The sequence below is a fragment of the Saimiri boliviensis genome, chromosome 19 (assembly GCF_048565385.1).
Source record: "Saimiri boliviensis isolate mSaiBol1 chromosome 19, mSaiBol1.pri, whole genome shotgun sequence".
Lineage (NCBI taxonomy): Eukaryota > Metazoa > Chordata > Mammalia > Primates > Cebidae > Saimiri > Saimiri boliviensis.
The window spans coordinates 11,542,789-11,560,886 of record NC_133467.1 but is presented as its reverse complement, the minus strand read 5'-3'; the positions used below and the strand labels follow the sequence as shown (position 1 = coordinate 11,560,886).

General features: G+C 39.8%; 1 protein-coding gene across 1 annotated transcript in view; it reads left to right on the top strand.

Annotated features, from left to right (window-relative positions):
- Nucleotides 1–12,410, top strand: part of LAMC1 (laminin subunit gamma 1) — a 131,936-nt gene extending 119,526 nt beyond the window's left edge. The window contains exons 23-28 of the mRNA XM_003925304.4: nt 892–1,041; nt 1,274–1,388; nt 2,909–3,108; nt 4,204–4,362; nt 7,240–7,339; nt 9,346–12,410. Of these exons, the coding sequence (XP_003925353.1) occupies nt 892–1,041; nt 1,274–1,388; nt 2,909–3,108; nt 4,204–4,362; nt 7,240–7,339; nt 9,346–9,602 (981 nt within the window). The 3' untranslated portion in view covers nt 9,603–12,410. The remainder of the gene's footprint in view (nt 1–891; nt 1,042–1,273; nt 1,389–2,908; nt 3,109–4,203; nt 4,363–7,239; nt 7,340–9,345) is intronic.
- Nucleotides 12,411–18,098: the final 5,688 nt, after the last annotated feature.

Genomic DNA, 18,098 nt, shown 5'->3' with positions numbered 1-18,098 from the left:
TGCTGGGAGTTCCAGACCAGCCTAGTCAACATAGTGCAAGACCCTATCTCTTCAAAAAACAAAAACTTACCAAGATTAAGAATCCTGTGATTGTAAACATTAAATAGCAAAGACTACTTTAATGATATGAACAGTCACTCTTAAGTCTTTAGTACAAATCCAAATTATAATAATGTGTTTGAATTGCTTAAAGCGGAGTACCCAGAGACATTTACTCCCAGGCACTGTCTGGTAGAGACCTAGAGATAAATAAGAGAGAATGGTTTAATTAAAGGACTATAGCAGGAAGTTCTGGGGCAGGTAAAATATTTTGGAATTGGTAGGATTTTATTTCATATCTCTACTCTAATCGTGGATCCTAATTCCAAGTTCTGTATAAATGGTAGTTTTTTGCATTAAGCTTGAGATTTACTAAGTTTCACTTCTTATATCTGAGGTGTTGACTTGATTTTTTACCATCAAGGTTTAGGTCTCTTTAGACATGTACAGATTGTCTGATTCTATATATTTAGAAGTAGAAAATAGGCAGAATTAGTCTATGATGATAAAAATCAGAACATTGGGAGGCACAGTGTTGGAAAGATGGAGTGGAGACCGGCTGGAAAGGGAGAAAAGGGAGCTTCTTGGGTGATGGAATTCTTCTGTATCTTGACTGGGGTGTTTGGTTACACAGAAATTCATGTGTCAAAACTCATCAAACTATATGTGGATGCTGTGAATTTCAATGTGTGTAGAGTATATCTCGTTTTTTAAAAAAGTTCATAAAACCTTGATCTGTGCAGTTCTTAAAAAATATCAATTGAGTATTAGGTGTTAGAGAGTTTCTAAGCCTACCTTTTCATTAGTTTAATGTTTTATCCAAAGTGCAGTGATCTTACTTGCTTTTCACAGAATGAAGCGAATAACATAAAGATGGAAGCTGAGAATCTAGAACGTCTGATTGACCAGAAGTTGAAAGATTATGAGGACCTCAGGGAAGACATGAAAGGGAAGGAACTTGAAGTCAAGAACCTTCTGGAGAAGGGAAAGACTGAACAGCAGGTTGGTTTGATTTGCAGGTTGCTTCATGCCTTGAGACAACATTTGAACAGTCCAAGTGTGTCTGTGATGACATCATATTTGCAGAGATGGCAGACCGCAGTACTGAGAGAGCAGCCTAACATGCTGTATGCTGGCAGGTCTCAGGCGATACCTCTGGAGAGTCTTTTCTGTCTGAGAGACAGAAGGGATTTCCTTTGGAGGGTTCATCCCCTGATTTGACATGTGTTTGCAGACCGCGGACCAACTCCTAGCCCGAGCTGATGCTGCCAAGGCCCTCGCCGAAGAAGCTGCAAAGAAGGGACGGAATACCTTACAAGAAGCTAATGACATTCTCAACAACCTGAAAGGTAGAAAAGACTGAGATAACAGGGGCAAATGCATCTACAACTAGAGTGATTTTTTTAAAAATCATGTCTTTTACCATATTTATTACTTCATCCGCAACTCCCTACTTTTTTCATGCTAAAATATTTCAAAGAGAAATCCCAAAGCTCTTGTCATTTTATCCCTGCATACTTCAGTATAGATTTTTTTTTAAAGATGTTTTCTTATTAGGCTAACTCACATAACCAGTATGCCTATTTAGATAGCTTATATAGGTAAATGGAGATTATCTTTCATTTTCTCTGCCAGTGGCATCCAATCTTTGTTGTTTTTTTTTTTTATTACCCCAGATAAAAGAGAAATGTTACCAACTCACTGAGCAACTGTGAATTCAGGTCTGATAAAATAGTCATAGGTTCTGTAAATAAGGAATCTTTACAGGATGCTTTACAGGATACTAGTTTAAAGTATGTGGCAGGCACAGTAGCTCCTCATGCCTATAATCCCAGTACTTTGGGTGGGAGGCTCACTGGAAGCCGGGAGTTCAAGACCAGTTCCTCACTGGAGAATATAGCGAGATTCCATCTCTACAAAAAAAATTTTTTAATAAGCCAGGCATGCTGGCACACACCAGTAGTCCTAGGTATTTGGGAGGCTGAGGTAGAACGATTCCTGCTGCAGTAAGCAGTGATTGTGCCATTGCACTCCAGCCGGGACGACAGAGTGAAACCTTGTCTCTAAAAAATAAAATAAAATAACAAACAAGTTCAAAATATGGGCCGTGGTGTCGGTGGGTTTAAAACCTACCACCACAAGTCATCTAACTTCTTTAAAATTCTTAATTTTCTTATAGAAATGATACAGCCTATTTTATATCAAAGACACCCAAAGCTCTTAGCTCAGTACCCAACACACAGTAAACACTAAATAAATTGCAGCTTTTTCTTTTTTTTTTTTTTGAGACGGAGTCTAGCTCTTTCGCCAGTCCGGATTGCAGGAGTATAGTGGCGTGATCTCAGCTCACTGCAACCTCCACCTCCCAGGTTCAAGTGATTCTCCTGTGTCAGCCTCCTGAGTAGCTGGAACTATAGGCACGTGCCACCATGCCCAGCTAATTTTTGTATTTTTAGTAGAGACAGGGTTTCACCATGTTGGCCAGGATGGTCTCTATCTCTTGACCTTGTGATCCACCCACCTTGGCCTCCCAAAGTCCTGGGATTATAGGCGTGAGCCACCTCGCCCGGCCCAATTGCACCTTTTAATACTGGTTGAGGTAGTGGTAGTGGGATGCTCAGGGCTCTGTATTAAAGCACATTGTTCAAGTGAGAATTCTATTTCCAGAAACAGGTAATGTTTATATAACACTAACTGGGAGACCTTTTCTGTAGAGATGTGTAATTTCTAAAATTTCAGTCCATACTTTCTTCCATTTTTTACCCTGACCTCCATCGTTCATAAAACGAAATCCAGTTGGAACTCCCTGAAAGGTCCCCTTTTTAGTTATTGGGAGTTTAGTTCAAATGTGTTCTTGAACTTGTTTCAGATTTTGATAGGCGCGTGAACGATAACAAGACAGCTGCAGAGGAGGCGCTAAGGAAGATTCCTGCCATCAACCAGACCATCATTGAAGCCAATGAAAAGACCAGGGATGCCCAGCAGGCCCTGGGCAATGCTGCAGCAGATGCCACGGAGGCCAAGAACAAGGCCCACGAGGCAGAGAGGATTGCAAGCGTTATCCAAAAGGTGTGCATTTCTCCTTTGACAGTCCCTGTCCATGTCTTTCTCTAGTCACCATTCATTTTCTTTCCAGACCCTCAGAGCCCTTGCAGATTTTTTTCCTCAACTTCAGTAAAATTGTCTTAAACCATATTTTTTTTCTTTTGACTAGGCATGAAGAGTAGGTATCCACATTGATTGAGAAGGAGTAATCAGTAAAAGGGTGCTTTACTCTAAAATTTCTGCTGTGTCTCAGTGTGGGGTCTGGCTTCATTCCCACAAAAAAATAAATAAATAAATAAATAAAGGAAGAGTCCATTCCCACAAAAAATCAGACTTTTTCTAAATAAACATTCATTTCAATAATATGTAGTATGGCTTATCAATACAACTTTCAGGCCCCCTTTTCAAGCATATTGCCATATGTAAGCCCCTCTTAGGAGAGACTTCCCATAGCTGCCACTGCTAGGATTTAAAGAATAATTTTTTAATCTGGCTTTCTCTTATTTCAAGGTCAGTTTGTTTTATTTAAATAAGAGATTGGAGCAATTTCAGAATTAGATATTTAAGAATCACAGAAACCTCTTAGTTTCTTTAGAACAGTTGGCTTTGGATTAACTATATTTTTAAAAATACTCATATTTCAGGATTGTGGTGTTTTTTGTATATTATGATGAACTGCCAAGAAGGAACCAAGCTACCTGTGAAATGATGCTATTATCTTGGTCAAAGCATCTAATCAATATGATTTGATAGAAAATATATGCCATTCAGTGTTTATCATTTGTTAGTTGTGTGACCTCAACTAAAAGTAGAAATAATAGAACAGAATTTTTCAGGATTAAAGAAGAGGATACAAATGAAAGTGCTAAATAAAATACAAAATGTTATTATGTATATAGTCATTTTTTTTTTTTACTATTATTTAGAACCCAAATTGATAATATAAGTCATAAAAAAAAAGAAAAAAAAAGATAAGTCATGAGACTAGTATAAATCAATATATTATTATTTTATAGATTATATTTTTGAGCCATTTTACAAATTATAAAGGGAGTGGGAGCATACTTCAGAAAAAGGAAAGCTTTTTTAAAAAAAATAGCAATTTGCTTTTGTGCCTAGAATGCCACCAGCACCAAAGCAGAAGCTGAAAGAACTTTTGCAGAAGTTACAGATCTGGATAATGAAGTGACCAATATGCTGAAGCAACTACAGGAGGCAGAAAAAGAGCTAAAGAGAAAACAAGATGATGCTGACCAGGACATGATGATGGCAGGGATGGTAAGAGGTTTGGGCATAGTTGCTCATTGGCAGCAAGTGAATAGTGTTTAATAATAAAGATCCCCCACTTGTTGAGAAGAGTTTTTTTTATATTGACTTCTGTTTTTCATCACATTGTCTGGTCAAGAATTGGGTTAGTAGCTTACACAGAAGACAAAGAATTTGGATCTTCTGCCAGGTATTTTTGTTGCACAATTGTCCTGTCCCAAAGTTAACTCAGTTAAAAGCAAAACATTGCTTTACACGTTTGAGGTTTTAGGACATTAAAATGTATGTGTTTGTATTTTTCAGTGGGTAATTTATAAATGTTAATTTAAAAGGAATGCAATGAAAAGTTAATTTTCTTCCTATTCTTGTTCTCCCAGCACCTTGCTCCTTAGAGACAAAGACAAGTTTCTTGTATATAAGAAATTTTTAGGCCGGGCGCGGTGGCTCAAGCCTGTAATCCCAGCACTTTGGGAGGCCGAGGCGGGTGGATCACGAGGTCGAGAGATCGAGACCATCCTGGTCAACATGGTGAAACCCCGTCTCTACTAAAAATACAAAAAATTAGCTGGGCGTGGTGGCGCGTGCCTGTAATCCCAGCTACTCAGGAGGCTGAGGCAGGAGAATTGCCTGAACCCAGGAGGCGGAGGTTGCAGTGAGCCGAGATCGCGCCATTGCATTCCAGCCTGGGTAACAAGAGCGAAACTCCGTCTCAAAAAAAAAAAAAGAAATTTTTGAAGATGGCATTGTCCACCACCCCACCAAAATATATCAAACTTACATCTAGTTTAATTTTTCACCTTTTGTGAGAATGTATATGCATGGCACCATTTGTAACAAAATTGACTTGTGAATGGATGGCCCAAGGAAGAACTATGGTCCATTTTTCTGTTCTATGCTATATTTTACTTTGAAAAGACTTTAGTGGAGTTACAGTAGGAATATTCATTTTCCAGTTGGGTGTAACAGTCACGGTAATAACATACACGAGCTTGTTTACTTGCTCACTTTCAGTGGCAAGGAAGAGGTCTTCTTTCACTGCTGCCAAAAAACAGAGTCCCTCACTGTGGGTCATTTTCACCTTGGGATGGAAAAAAGAAATACAAAGGCTGCTAATCTCAGTAAAGACTCTAGGGAAGTGATAAAGCAAACTGTCCCTGTGCAAACACCTGATTTTATTGTGCTTTTTGCAGGGGTGCACGGTGCGGGATGAGGGGTGGTGTTGGTTTGGATTATCCTGATTTTCTCTGTCATGGTGTGGCTCAAGTACAAATTCCCATAAAGATGGCTGGGTGCAGTGGCTCACGCCTGTAATCCCAGCATTTTGGGAGGCCAAGGTGGGTGGATCGCCTGTGGTCAGGAGTTCAAGAACACCCTGGCCAACATAATGAAACCGTGTCTCTACTAAAAGTACAAAACTTAGCTGGGCGTGGTGGTGGGCTCCTGTAATCCCAGCTACTTGGGAGGCTGAGGCAGGAGAATTGCTTGAACTCGAGAGGTGGAGGTTGTAATGAGCCAAGGTTGCATCACTGAACTCCAGCCAGGGCCACAGAGGGAAACTTCATCTCAAAAAAAAAAAAAAAAAATCCCATAAAGTAAAAAATTAGGTATTTCTCACATATGTTGGGCATATTTGGATTTCATTTTTAATATGGTTGTAGAAACATTAGATTTAGAGCACATTGAAAAAGAAAACATTCTTTTATTTAGTAGCTTCAAAAAAGGGCATAGGTTTATTTCAAAGGGTGATAGAAGATCCGTCTTTTATTATTTTTGGTACATAACTTCTAAGGAAAGAGACTGCCCTCACATGTACTATCTCATTTGCATTTCTGTCAATTCTGAAAGGCCAGCATTTGGTCAGTATTATTTGAATCTGTAACATATTTTTTAACCAGAAGAATGAAGGTTTATGACTTCATTCTTTTGGAAGAGGAGGCTGAGATCACAGGCTAAATGCAGGGACATCGCTCTTGGCTGGCCCTGGCAGGGTCCTTTCTCCCTCCTGTTACACTCGCAGACAAGCTTGTGGACGCTCAATAAGGACAGCTGCCATTTGGACAGAGATTAATCATTTATTTGTGAAGGTTTTCTTTTTTCTTTTGCTTTCTTGTTCTTTTTAAAATCTTAACATTGTTTTGATCCCAAAATGTTTGCATTGTCCTGACCAAAACTAGGAAAAACAATTATGTGGTCAGAGGCTCAAAGCCACTCAAATCTCAGCTAGATTTATTTGTGAGAACATCTGTTTTCTGATATTTAGACGCTTCCTCTTCCATTGCTGTTTCCTATGACTCATGCACAGTTATTTGTTCAGGTTTCATGGAATTTCCCAAGTGTATTTACCTTTGTTTGGTTTTTAAAATGTAAATTATATTGCCCTAATAAATGAGTATGTGTGTCAGGGAGATTGTGGCTGGGTCATTGCATGTGGAAGGGGAGTTTAGAGAAGAGCTTTATTAACAACGAAATTTTTCTAGGAATAGGACATTTCTAATAAGTTTCTAAGAGTGTCCGGAAGGACGTGTTTTGGTTCTGAAACATAGTTCTATAATCATCCTTACAAAATAACTTGTTTCTGCTTAATGGGTTTTACTATTAATATACCTCCATATATTATTGAGTAAGAATGTGAGAAAAGGAGATAATATTAACTTTTGAGATAGAAATATAGTGAGTTAGTATAGATGTAACAGAAATAACGACACCCTCAATATGAAGATACACACCAGCCCCACCAAACAAAACAAACAGCAGTGAGAGATTTCAATTTCCTAAGTTAGAAAAGGGGGAAAAAAGTCTGGAAATTAGATTTGTTGGGTCATGGGAAAAAAGATTTAAAGAAGATGAAAACATGCAGTCAGGACTCTTTGCCTCGTTTTTTCCCTACAGGCCTCACAGGCTGCTCAGGAAGCTGAGATCAACGCCAGAAAAGCCAAAAACTCTGTTACTAGCCTCCTCAACATTATTAATGACCTCTTGGAGCAGCTGGGTATGTAGCCATAGAGTCATTTTTGTCAGTCTCTGAATCTTTTGTACTGTTCTTGGGATATGGTATAGTACAGTTGACTCAAAAGTAGATGATACAGGTTTACATGAATCCATTTTAAGTCATTTATTATTAATATTTCCTTTTGCTCTTGCTTGTTTTGAAAGCCTTATAAAATAAATGCTTGTCTTGCATGGTAGGGCCTTTAAGAGCAACTTACTTCTTTACCATACTGATTATTCATCAGCTTTAGTGTGACCTGAATCATGACTTCAGGCTGTGTTGATGTGACAAGTACTTACTAGGTACCTTCTGTGGACATTGCGCTAAATAGAACACTGTGGTCTGAGGAGTTTCTTTTTAAGTTTTGAAGATATATTGCCAGCTAGGGTAGCATTTATGGTCCAAGATCATTGTACAACTCATCAGTGATTTTTCTTAACTCATCTTGCTGGCAGCGTGCTTTAAGGGATTTAAAGTTAAGAATTTCAATAGTAGAATATAAGAACACTTAGGCTGGGTGTGGTGGCTCACACTGGTAATCCCAGTACTTTAAGAAGCCATGGAAGGAAGATAGCTTGAGGTCAGGAGTTTGAGACCAGCCTAGGCGACATAGCAAATTTTTAAAATTTCAAAATATTTTAAAAATTAGCTGGGTGTGGTGCTACACGCCAGTAGTCATAGGTACTCGGGAGACTAAAGCAGACGCGTCACTGGAGTTTGAGTTGACAGTGAGCTGTTATCACACCACTGCACTCCACCCTGGACAAGAGAGCGAAACCCTGTCTCAATTAAAAGAAAAAGAACACTTAAAACTGGTCATGACTTTACTGCCTGGAATTCTCTTCATTTGCTAAGTAAGGACAGTCTGATGAGGGGAAAGTTTTCATGCCACAAGAGAGAAAACTCTTGATTTTTCAAGGAAATCTGTGCATACGGAAACCTTTTAATCCAGTTTGATAGAGTGATAGGGAGCAGGCTTCATTTTAGGACAGATGCATTTTTGTCACCAGACTCCATTATAAAGCGTCAACGCTCTAGCCAAGACTCTTTGTAGCAAGGCATTATATTTTAATTTGCTGGCCTTTAAAAACTGGTGCATTTTGTTCTGGTGGGGGCATTTTTTATCGGTCTCAACTGTCAAGAATAATAAGTTATGTGCCAACAGATGGATATAAATGAAAGTAAGCTAGAAGAGAAAGCTTTTTGTGGAATAGGTAGGCTTTTAACATTAGTCTGACTTGGGTTAATATCTCTGCTTTGTTGTTTATAGGCTGTGCAAACTTGGGCAAATTATTTAATATCTGAGAATCGCTGATGTAAAATGGTCTTGTGAGACTTTAATCAAGTCAAGTATGCATGAAGTGCTGTCCATTGTGTCTGCATTTGTTTGTTAGAAACATTTCATTTTTTTCAAAAGAATCTCTTTTTCTTGCTAAGCTTAAAGTGAAGACCTGTTGAAATTATTTCAGCATTTTACCCTTGGCCATTTTTCATAGGAAGGCTTCTAATAGTGTCTAACTCCTGAAAACAGAAAGTGACCTTCAAAACTAACCCATCTTCCCTGGAATCTCTCTGAGAGCTGAGGGATTAGGGTTCTTAGAGATTTGTATATCTTTGATGGCACTAAAATGACACATAGATTGCGTATGTACCTGGAAAACGTATTAAATGTTATAACCCCCAAAACCACAAGTGAAGCTTAAGGTCTAGAACATAGTAGCTGTGCATTTAGGAAACATTCTGCAAAAACCATTGTCTCAGAAAAAAAACATCCAATTTGATATTAATTATATGCTCAGACCCATCCCTGCTGGATTAGGTCAGCATTTGTACTTCGTCTGCATTGTTTATACCCTTGTGTGACATCAGCAATCTACAAGTCACATTTGCAGGGCTGCCTGTGCAGAGTGGCAGCTGCTGGGCCTAGAGGCTAGTGGAGGTACATGTGAAGAGATCATTCTTACTGAATGTGTCTGTTCTCTTCTGTGTACTTTCTGACCCTCCAGGGCAGCTGGACACAGTAGACCTGAATAAGCTAAACGAGATTGAAGGCACCCTGAACAAAGCCAAAGATGAAATGAAGGTCAGCGATCTTGATAGGAAAGTGTCTGACCTGGAGAATGAAGCCAAGAAGCAGGAGGCTGCCATCATGGACTATAACCGAGATATTGAGGAGATTATGAAGGACATTCGCAATCTGGAAGACATCAGGAAGACCTTACCATCTGGCTGCTTCAACACCCCATCCATTGAAAAGCCCTAGCATCTCTAGGGCTAGAAGGCAGCATCCCTCTGACGGGGGGGCAGTTGTGAGGCCACAGAGTGCCTTGACACAAAGATTACATTTTTCAGACCCCTACTCCTCTGCTGCTCTCCACCACTGTCCTTTTGAACCAGGAAAAGTCACAAAGTTGAAAGAGAAGCAAATTAAACATCCTGAATCGGGAACAAAGGGTTTTATCTAATAAAGTCTCTCTTCTACTCACGTTGCTACCTTACCCACACTTTCCCTTCTGATTTACATGAGGACGTGGCATCCTACGTTACTGTACGGTGGCATGAGCACATCGTGTGAGTCTGTGTATGCCAGGGCAGAGCAAGTAGCCCTCCCCTGTCTCATCGATACCAGCAGAACCTCCTCAGTCTCAGTACTCTTGTTTCTATGAAGGAAAAGTTTGGCTACTAACCGTAGCATTGTGATGGCCAGTATATCCAGCGCATGGATAAAGAAAATGCATCTGCATCTCCTGCCCCTCTTCTTCTAAGCAAAAGGAAATAAACATCCTGTGCCAAAAGTATTGGTCATTTAGAATGTTGGTAGCCATCCATCAGTGCTTTTAGCTATTTTGAGTATAGGACACTGAGCCATCCATGGGTCAGGATGCAATTATTTATAAAAGTCTCCAAATGAACATGGCTGAAGAAGATTTTTCTAGTATATTACTAATTGACTAGGAAGATAAACTTTTTTCAGATCTTTTGGGCAGCTGATAATTTAAATCTGGATGGGCAGCTTGCACTCACCAATAGACCAATAGACCTCTTTTGATAAATGGAACTCACACAGAAGAAATAGGGATATGATAACCACTAAAGTTTTATTTTCAAAATCAAACTAATTCTTACAGCTTTTTTATTAGGTTAGTCTTGGAATTAGTGTTAAGCATTTGGCAGAGAACAGTTAATCCCTAAGGTCTTGACAAAAAAAAAAAAAAAAAAACCAAGTCTCCTTGCCCTAGTCTTTTCTAGCAAAGGGATAAAACTTACATGGCAGCTTGTACTGTCAGAATTCCATGTATCCATTTGTTCTTCTGTTGGAGAGAGATGAGACATTTGACCCTTAGCTCGTTTTCTTCTGATGTTTCCATCTTCCCGAATCCCTCAAAAAACATTGTTTGCCAAATCCTGGTGGCACATACTTGCACTCAGTATTTCACACAGCTGCCAATGCTATCGAGTTCCTGCACTTTGTGATTTAAATCCACTCTAAACCTTCCCTCTAAGTGTAGAGGGAAGACCCTTACGTGGAGTTTCCTAGTGGGCTTCTCGACTTTTGATCCTCAGCTCTGTGGTTTTATTTTAAGACCACAGTGTGACAATTCCCTGCCACACACACCCTTCCTCCTGCCAACCCACCTCTGGGATTCATATATAGCCTTTAACACTATGCAACTTTGTACTCTGCGTAGCAGGGGCGGGGTGGGGGGAAAGAAATTATTATCTGACACACTGGTGCTATTAATTATTTCAAATTTATATTTTTGTGTGAATGTTTTTTGTTTTGTTTATCATGATTATAGAATAAGGAATTTATGTAAATATACTTGGTCCTCTTTCTAGAATGGCACTGTCTGTTCACTTCACTCCGTTTTTCCTCTTCACTGGCACAATGTATCTGCATACCTCCTTCCCTTCCATCTAGAATTCTTTGGATTGTACTTGTTCCCCACTTTGCTCTCTGCCTTGTGTTTGCAGCATCTCCATTCTCTAAAATTAATATAATTGCTTTCTTCCATGCCCAGCCACTGTGAAGAGGGTAACATGGGTCCTCTTCCATTGTAGTCCTGATGATCCTGACCTGCAGCATGATGGTTTTACAATGTTCCAGAGCAGGAACACCAGGTTGACAAGCTATGGTAGGATTAGAAAAGTTTGCTGAAGAGGATCTTTGACACCATAGTGGGACTAGCCAGGAATGAAGGAGAAATGCCCTTTCTGGCAATTGCTGGAGCTGAATGGTTCAATTGTATAAGGGAGTGCATTTTGACTGAGCACTTTCAGGGCATCAGGAACAGTGCTACTACTGATGGGTAGACTGGGAGAGGTGGAGTAACTTAGTTCTTGATCCCACTTCCTGTTTCCGTCTGTTTGGGATATACCAGATTTTACCACTAGTGTTTTGACCTGCATACTCCAGAGCTTTCACTCTGCTACTTCTCCCAGGCCTCTTCTACTATGGTAGGAGATGTGGCGCCCTCTTGCCAAGTTTTCACATCATTTCCTGGCTGTTTCCTTTCGCTAAGTGGCTACATCCTAACATAAGCATTTGGTCAAGGTTGCAGAAAAAGACTGAAGGTTGACTGCCAAGCTAGTTTGGAGAAGTTCACTCCAGCAAGTCTCAGGCCACAATGGGGTGGTTTGGTTTGGTTTCCCTTTAACTTTTTTTTATTTGCTTTTCTCCTCCACCTGTGTGGTATATTTTTTAAACAGAATTTTATTTTTAAAATAAAAGGTTCATTACAAGATGATACCTTAAATACACTCCTGCAATACAGCCATTATTTTATTGTCTAGCTCCAGTTATGTGTATTTTATGTAACGTCATTGACAGGATGGCTGCTGCAGAGCGCTGGGTGACACAGGGATTATTATCCTGCTATTTTTCCCTGAAATTTTTCCTTTGAATTCCAGCTGTGGACCTTTTATATGTGCCTTCACTTTAGCTGTTTGCCTTAATCTCTACAGCCTTGCTCTCCAGGGTGGTTCATAAAATGCAACACTTGGCATTTTTTATGTTTTAAGAAAAACAGTATTTTATTTATAATAAAATCTGAATATTTGTAACCCTTTATATTTGGTGTGGCCTGAGTGTGATACTGGGGATGTAAGATGTTTTAAAAGGTATAATGAATGAAAAGCCATACATAATGTCGTCTTTGGGTGACTTACTTTCTCAAGAACAATTCAGTATGCATAGAGTGTGTATAAATAATATATATATATATGTATGTATAGGTATACTTGCCCATTTTTTTTTGCCTACGTGCCTCTCTCAAATTGGCATACTTAGTGTAGTCTGGAAGTTGGTGAACTTTTCCAGTAAAGAGCTAGATAGTAAATGTTTTAGGTTTTGCAGGCCATGTGCCTATGGGCTGTAGTTACTAGAACCCTGGGGGAGCCTCATTACTCAGTAGCAACTGACAGCCAGGCACAGTGGCTCACACCTGTAATCCCAGCACTTTAGGAGGCCAAGTCGGGCAGATTACTTAAGGTTAGGAGTTCGAGACCAGCCTGGCCAACATGGTAAAACCTTGTCTCTACTAAAAATACAAAAATTAGCTGGGCATGGTGGCACGTGCCTGTGATCCCAGTTACTCGGGAGGCTGAGGCAGAAGAATGGCTTGAACCTGAGAGGTGGAGGTTGCAGTGAGATGAGATCATGCCACTGCACTCCAGCTGTGGCGACAGAGCAAGAGTCTGTCTCAAAAAAAAAAAAACAACAACAACAACAACAAACTATTTTTAGATTTGTTGGACTTCCTAAATCAGCAAATGTTGTAATAAAAGTTAAGTATTATGTGCTGCACTAAAAGGCTGGAATCGGGTAATTTTACCTCACTCTTTCTGGAAGATGGACCCATCTGAAGTGACCTGAGACCAGGTGAGGACTTTGGGAGCTACAGAGAACAGCAGGAAGCTTTGGGCCTGCAAAGGCCTTCTCTTTACTCTTCGATGCTCTATCACCCTGGGTCCCCGTGGATTCCATGCCACCTTCTTAATCTTAGGAATTGTTGTAACAATGATAACTGTAAAGAAGAACCTGAACTCCTCTCGTTAGACTTCCTTTGAGAAAGCTTTAGAGGGCACTAATTACTAGTACTGTTATAGCTTCTTACATGCCCTGTTTTTAACTTTAATTGAGGACTGTTTCCTGTCATTTGTAGGACGTAATTCAGATGCAACTGTATCTCCTTTATCGTTACTGTCAGAGTGATGACTGAGATTTAAAAATTTTGTTCTTATTCCATCAGTCATTTTCAGGACAGCAGTTTCTCAAAAGTTGCTACTAGCAAAATCTGATTCAGAATATCCCCAGAGGTTTACTCCATAAATAAATAAACGTCTAGCCCCTTAATACGCCTGAACTCATCAGCTCCACTTCCATTAAGCTCGACATGGAATACCTGAAGAAGACCCCAGGAACCCAGCAATGTGAGGCGGTGGGAAAGCAGGTGGATACCTTCATAAGGTAAGGAAGGACAGGCCTGAGGAAAGATCAGATCTCTCCAGGCCTGTAGATTATAGAAATAGAAACAAGGGCATTATAAATAGCAGGTAATTTTGCCTGTTTTACATTTAAACTTGCTTAGTGTAGCGTAAAAAATAAGCTTTTAAAGTTATCTGTTCAAGGCTCCACTGGTTCTAGGGAGCTATGATAACTATATTGCCATGTATTTGTATTGAGTCTCCTAAAATGATTATATTTGTTCTACACTTGTGAAGGAATTCTGAATATAGAAATCAAATGCATACGTAAGAAACAATCATTTTTCTTTAAATCCAATGAAAAGCAAAAAGCCTCTGACTAGGAATTCAAATATTAGAAACATCAACATTTCAAAAATTACCACACCTCCATGTCCTTAACTCCTCTCTCTGCCTTGAACGCCCTTTCTTTCTTGTCCCCAGTACAGGAAAACCTAATGTCAAGGTGTCACCTCTTGTGTTGGAATTGCCCAGTCCTTGTGTCCACCACTTCCAGCTTTGCTCTGTCTTCTAGAATGGCCCTTGGACTCTATAGTTCAGGTGTCGCTCATCTTTCCCTCCCACTTTGTTCCCACCCCCAAAGATCAGGGTCTGTGTTATTTGTGTTATCCTCGGGGCTAGGAGACATACAGTAGGTACTCAGGTTGTATGACAGTGAGAAGGTAGCCTTCTCCACCTGTGTCCCATACCTGTTACTTTTTTTCTGATGTGCCCAGAGAGGGAGTCTTAATGGCAGTTTGTTAATGCACTCTCTCAGCTCCTAACAGCGTTCTGCTTTCTCAACATCCCCACCTAAGCACAGATTGGCCTCTTGTTTGCAGGAAGATAAGCAAAGCCACAGTCTTGCATTATATGGCACAGCACACACCACATACACTGCCATGTGATCAGCAACTAGCTAGTGTAATCTGGTGTGCAAGGCCCACTGCCCTGGCTCCCAGCCTCAGACTCACCATTCCTAAAGCAGGTTTTCCACACAGCTCCTCCTGCAGCCCAGCATTAATTTCCTTTTTCTCTAATTCCTGGAAATGGTCAGTAAATTTAAATCAACCAATTAATTTGGTATTTTATCCTGTTTGCATGTGTACCTTAGCAGGCCTTGTAATTAATATTGGCCATAAAGTATATTATTTATGATTGACTCAGTATAGTTTGTTTATTTCTATAAAAAGTTAAGCATCAGGCCCTTGATCAAGAATGTGACCTTCTATTACACTGTTGTTCCCATAAGTAAGTCCAACTCAATTTAAGTGATTCTCCATGAAACATGCCTGGTTTGAGGCAACTCTTCCATCTTCCCATAATTCTTTCCACCTTGGCTACTAACAAAAAAATCACCTCAACTTCAGACCGATGCTTTTCAGGCCCATCCCATGGTATCTGTCCTAATACAGAGATCCTTTGTCATTTCAGTTACTAAATACAACCATCAAATTTTTTTCCATGTTAATTTTGTTTATGTTAAGAATTCCTAATGCAATTCCTTTCTGAATATTCAGTGTCTGTCTTCTAGGATATTGTATCCTAATTTTCCCTACACTTTTCTGTTGATCCCAGCCCCTTTTTCCAGGGACATTTCTTTCCTTCCTAACCATGGTCTCTGTGTTGGGGTTAGTGCAGAGTAAGCGCAAATCAGCCATGAGCAGAGATGTCTGGGAGATGTGCTGTCCTAGGGTGGATTGTAAGTTTCTGGGTTGCTGAGCCAGCATCCAAAATAAAGGCTCAGGAGGCACAGCTATGATTTCAGTGATTATATGTTCAGCGTGGTCAGAGGGGTTTGTGTTACAACTTGCTGATCCTTCATGGCTCAGACAGTCTGCCCTCAGAGCTGTCTCAGTTGGGCTGATACAGGAGATCAGATCTGGCCAGGGAGAGTTTTGCCTTGTAAATTTCAGGTAGGCTGTTCTCTAAGTTTCTGAAGGAGTTAGGAAGGACTGGCATTATCAGGATAGCTTGTATGTTTTAAGACACCTTCATAATTATTTTCTTTCATTTGTCCCTCCTTTGAAGAGAGTCTTTATTTCACCAAGGGGGAAGTTCAAGGCATGGTTTGCTGTTCCACCACCCGTACCGCTGTTTTAGCACATTGCCTTATTCTCTGTCATGATTTGGATCCACTTTCCTTTTATGAAGGAAATATACTTGTGTTTTATTATCAGCTGCCTCAAATCTCTTTTTTGAGAGAGCAAGACAGATTTAAATATATTAGCAACTTTCCCAGTGCTAGGGAACCGCTTAATTATTACACAGAATTATTCCGTGGAACCTGATTGTCCTCAAGCAGCCTCGGACACACACACCATACAGCTCACACCCCTCTCCTGCTCACGCACCACACAGCTCACACACCTCTCCTGCTCCCAAACCACACAGCTCACACCCCTTTCCTGCTCACACACCACACAGCTCACACCCCTCTCCTCACACACCACACAGCTCACACCCCTCTCCTGCTCACACAGCTCACACCCCTCTCCTGCTCACACACCACACAGCTCACACCCCTCTCCTGCTCACACACCACACAGCTCACACCCCTCTCCTGCTCACACCCCACACAGCTCACACCCCTCTCCTGCTCACACCCCACACAGCTCACACCCCTCTCCTGCTCACACACCACACAGCTCACACCCCTCTCCTGCTGCCCTTGTTTCTCCCTCCCTTTCCCTTTCCCTTCTTAGACTCAAGGATGAGGCACATAAGGCTAGTTCACTGGGATAATTTTGCTTAATGAGGGAATTCACCTAAATTTTAACCCTCTTTGGACTGTTTTTGTACCATTTTCATTTCCCTATTTTTTTTTTTTTGCTTTTTAATAACTTTAGTCAGTTGGTGTAATTTTCTTCTTTTCTAAGTCCCATTGTCATAGCATGTTATAAATGATGAGATTGTTTTGTATTTTTGTGGAAGACTGTTTTTCTCTTTTCTACTTTTTTTTCTTCATTTTTTTGAGAAGGAGTTTCGCTCTTGTTACCCAGGCTGGAGTGCAATGGCACAATCTCGGTTCACCGCAACCTCCGCCTCTCGGGTTCAGGCAATTCTCCTGCCTCAGCCTCCTGAGTAGCTGGGATTACAGGCACGCGCCACCATGCCCAGCTAATTTTTTTTTTTTTTTTTTTTTTTGTATTTTTAGTAGAGACGGGGTTTCACCATGTTGACCAGGATGGTCTCGATCTCTTGACCTCGCGATCCACCCGCCTCGGCCTCCCAAAGTGCTGGGATTACAGGCTTGAGCCACCATGCCCGACTCTCTTTTCTACTTTTTAAAACCTTTTATTTTGAGATAATTTTAGATTTGCAGAACATTTACAAAGGTAATACAGAGCATTCCCATATACCCTTCACCCAGCCTCCCCCAGTACTAGCATCTGACATAACTATGGTACATTTATTAAAACTAAGAAATTAACATTGGTACAGTACTGCTAATTAAAGTACAAACTTTTGCCTACTTTTAAACATCTTTTTTTCCTAAGGCCCCACTTTTAAAGTAATACTGGGTTTTAAAACAGAAAATCAGAATATTTGACATTAATACCCAAGTTATGGGGCAGCAGGAATTTGAAGTCCAAAATAATTGATTTTACTTTTATGTTATGCTCAAGACTTCCTAATGTATATTATATTCATAGTTAATTGCAAATAATGACATTAAACAACTTAATAAAATACCCTAAAAGTTTTAGAAAGAGATATTAAAGTATCCATCTGAATAAACATGGCATTCATAATATGCCACACATTTATTCTGTATTTATTAGATATAGATTATTATTTATTAGATGTTAGATTATAATTTATTAGATTTATATCCTATATATTAGATATAGGAAATGTACTTAGAAAGGTTTTTTTAAATTTTTTTAAGACATAATTTCAGACGTATAGAAAAATTGCAAGAGTAGTTGAAAAAAATTCCCATTTTTTTTTAACCCAGATTCCTCCAGTGTTAATATTTTACTACAATTGCTGTGTACTTTTCTCTCTGTGGCTCTCACAAATAAGGAGGAGAGAACACGGTTATAAGTTGCAGAAGTGATGCCTCTTTACCCATACATAATTCAATATGTATTCCCTAAAGGACAGAGAACTTTCTTAGATAACCATAGTATAATTGTTAAAATCAAGAAATTAATACAATATTTTTAATGTAATCTACAACCATTATTCAGATTTTACTATATGTGGTAGACAGAATAATGGCCTGCCCCCCAAAGGTGTTCAAATTCTCAGTTCCTGGAATTTGTGAGTGCATTAGATTATTGATGTA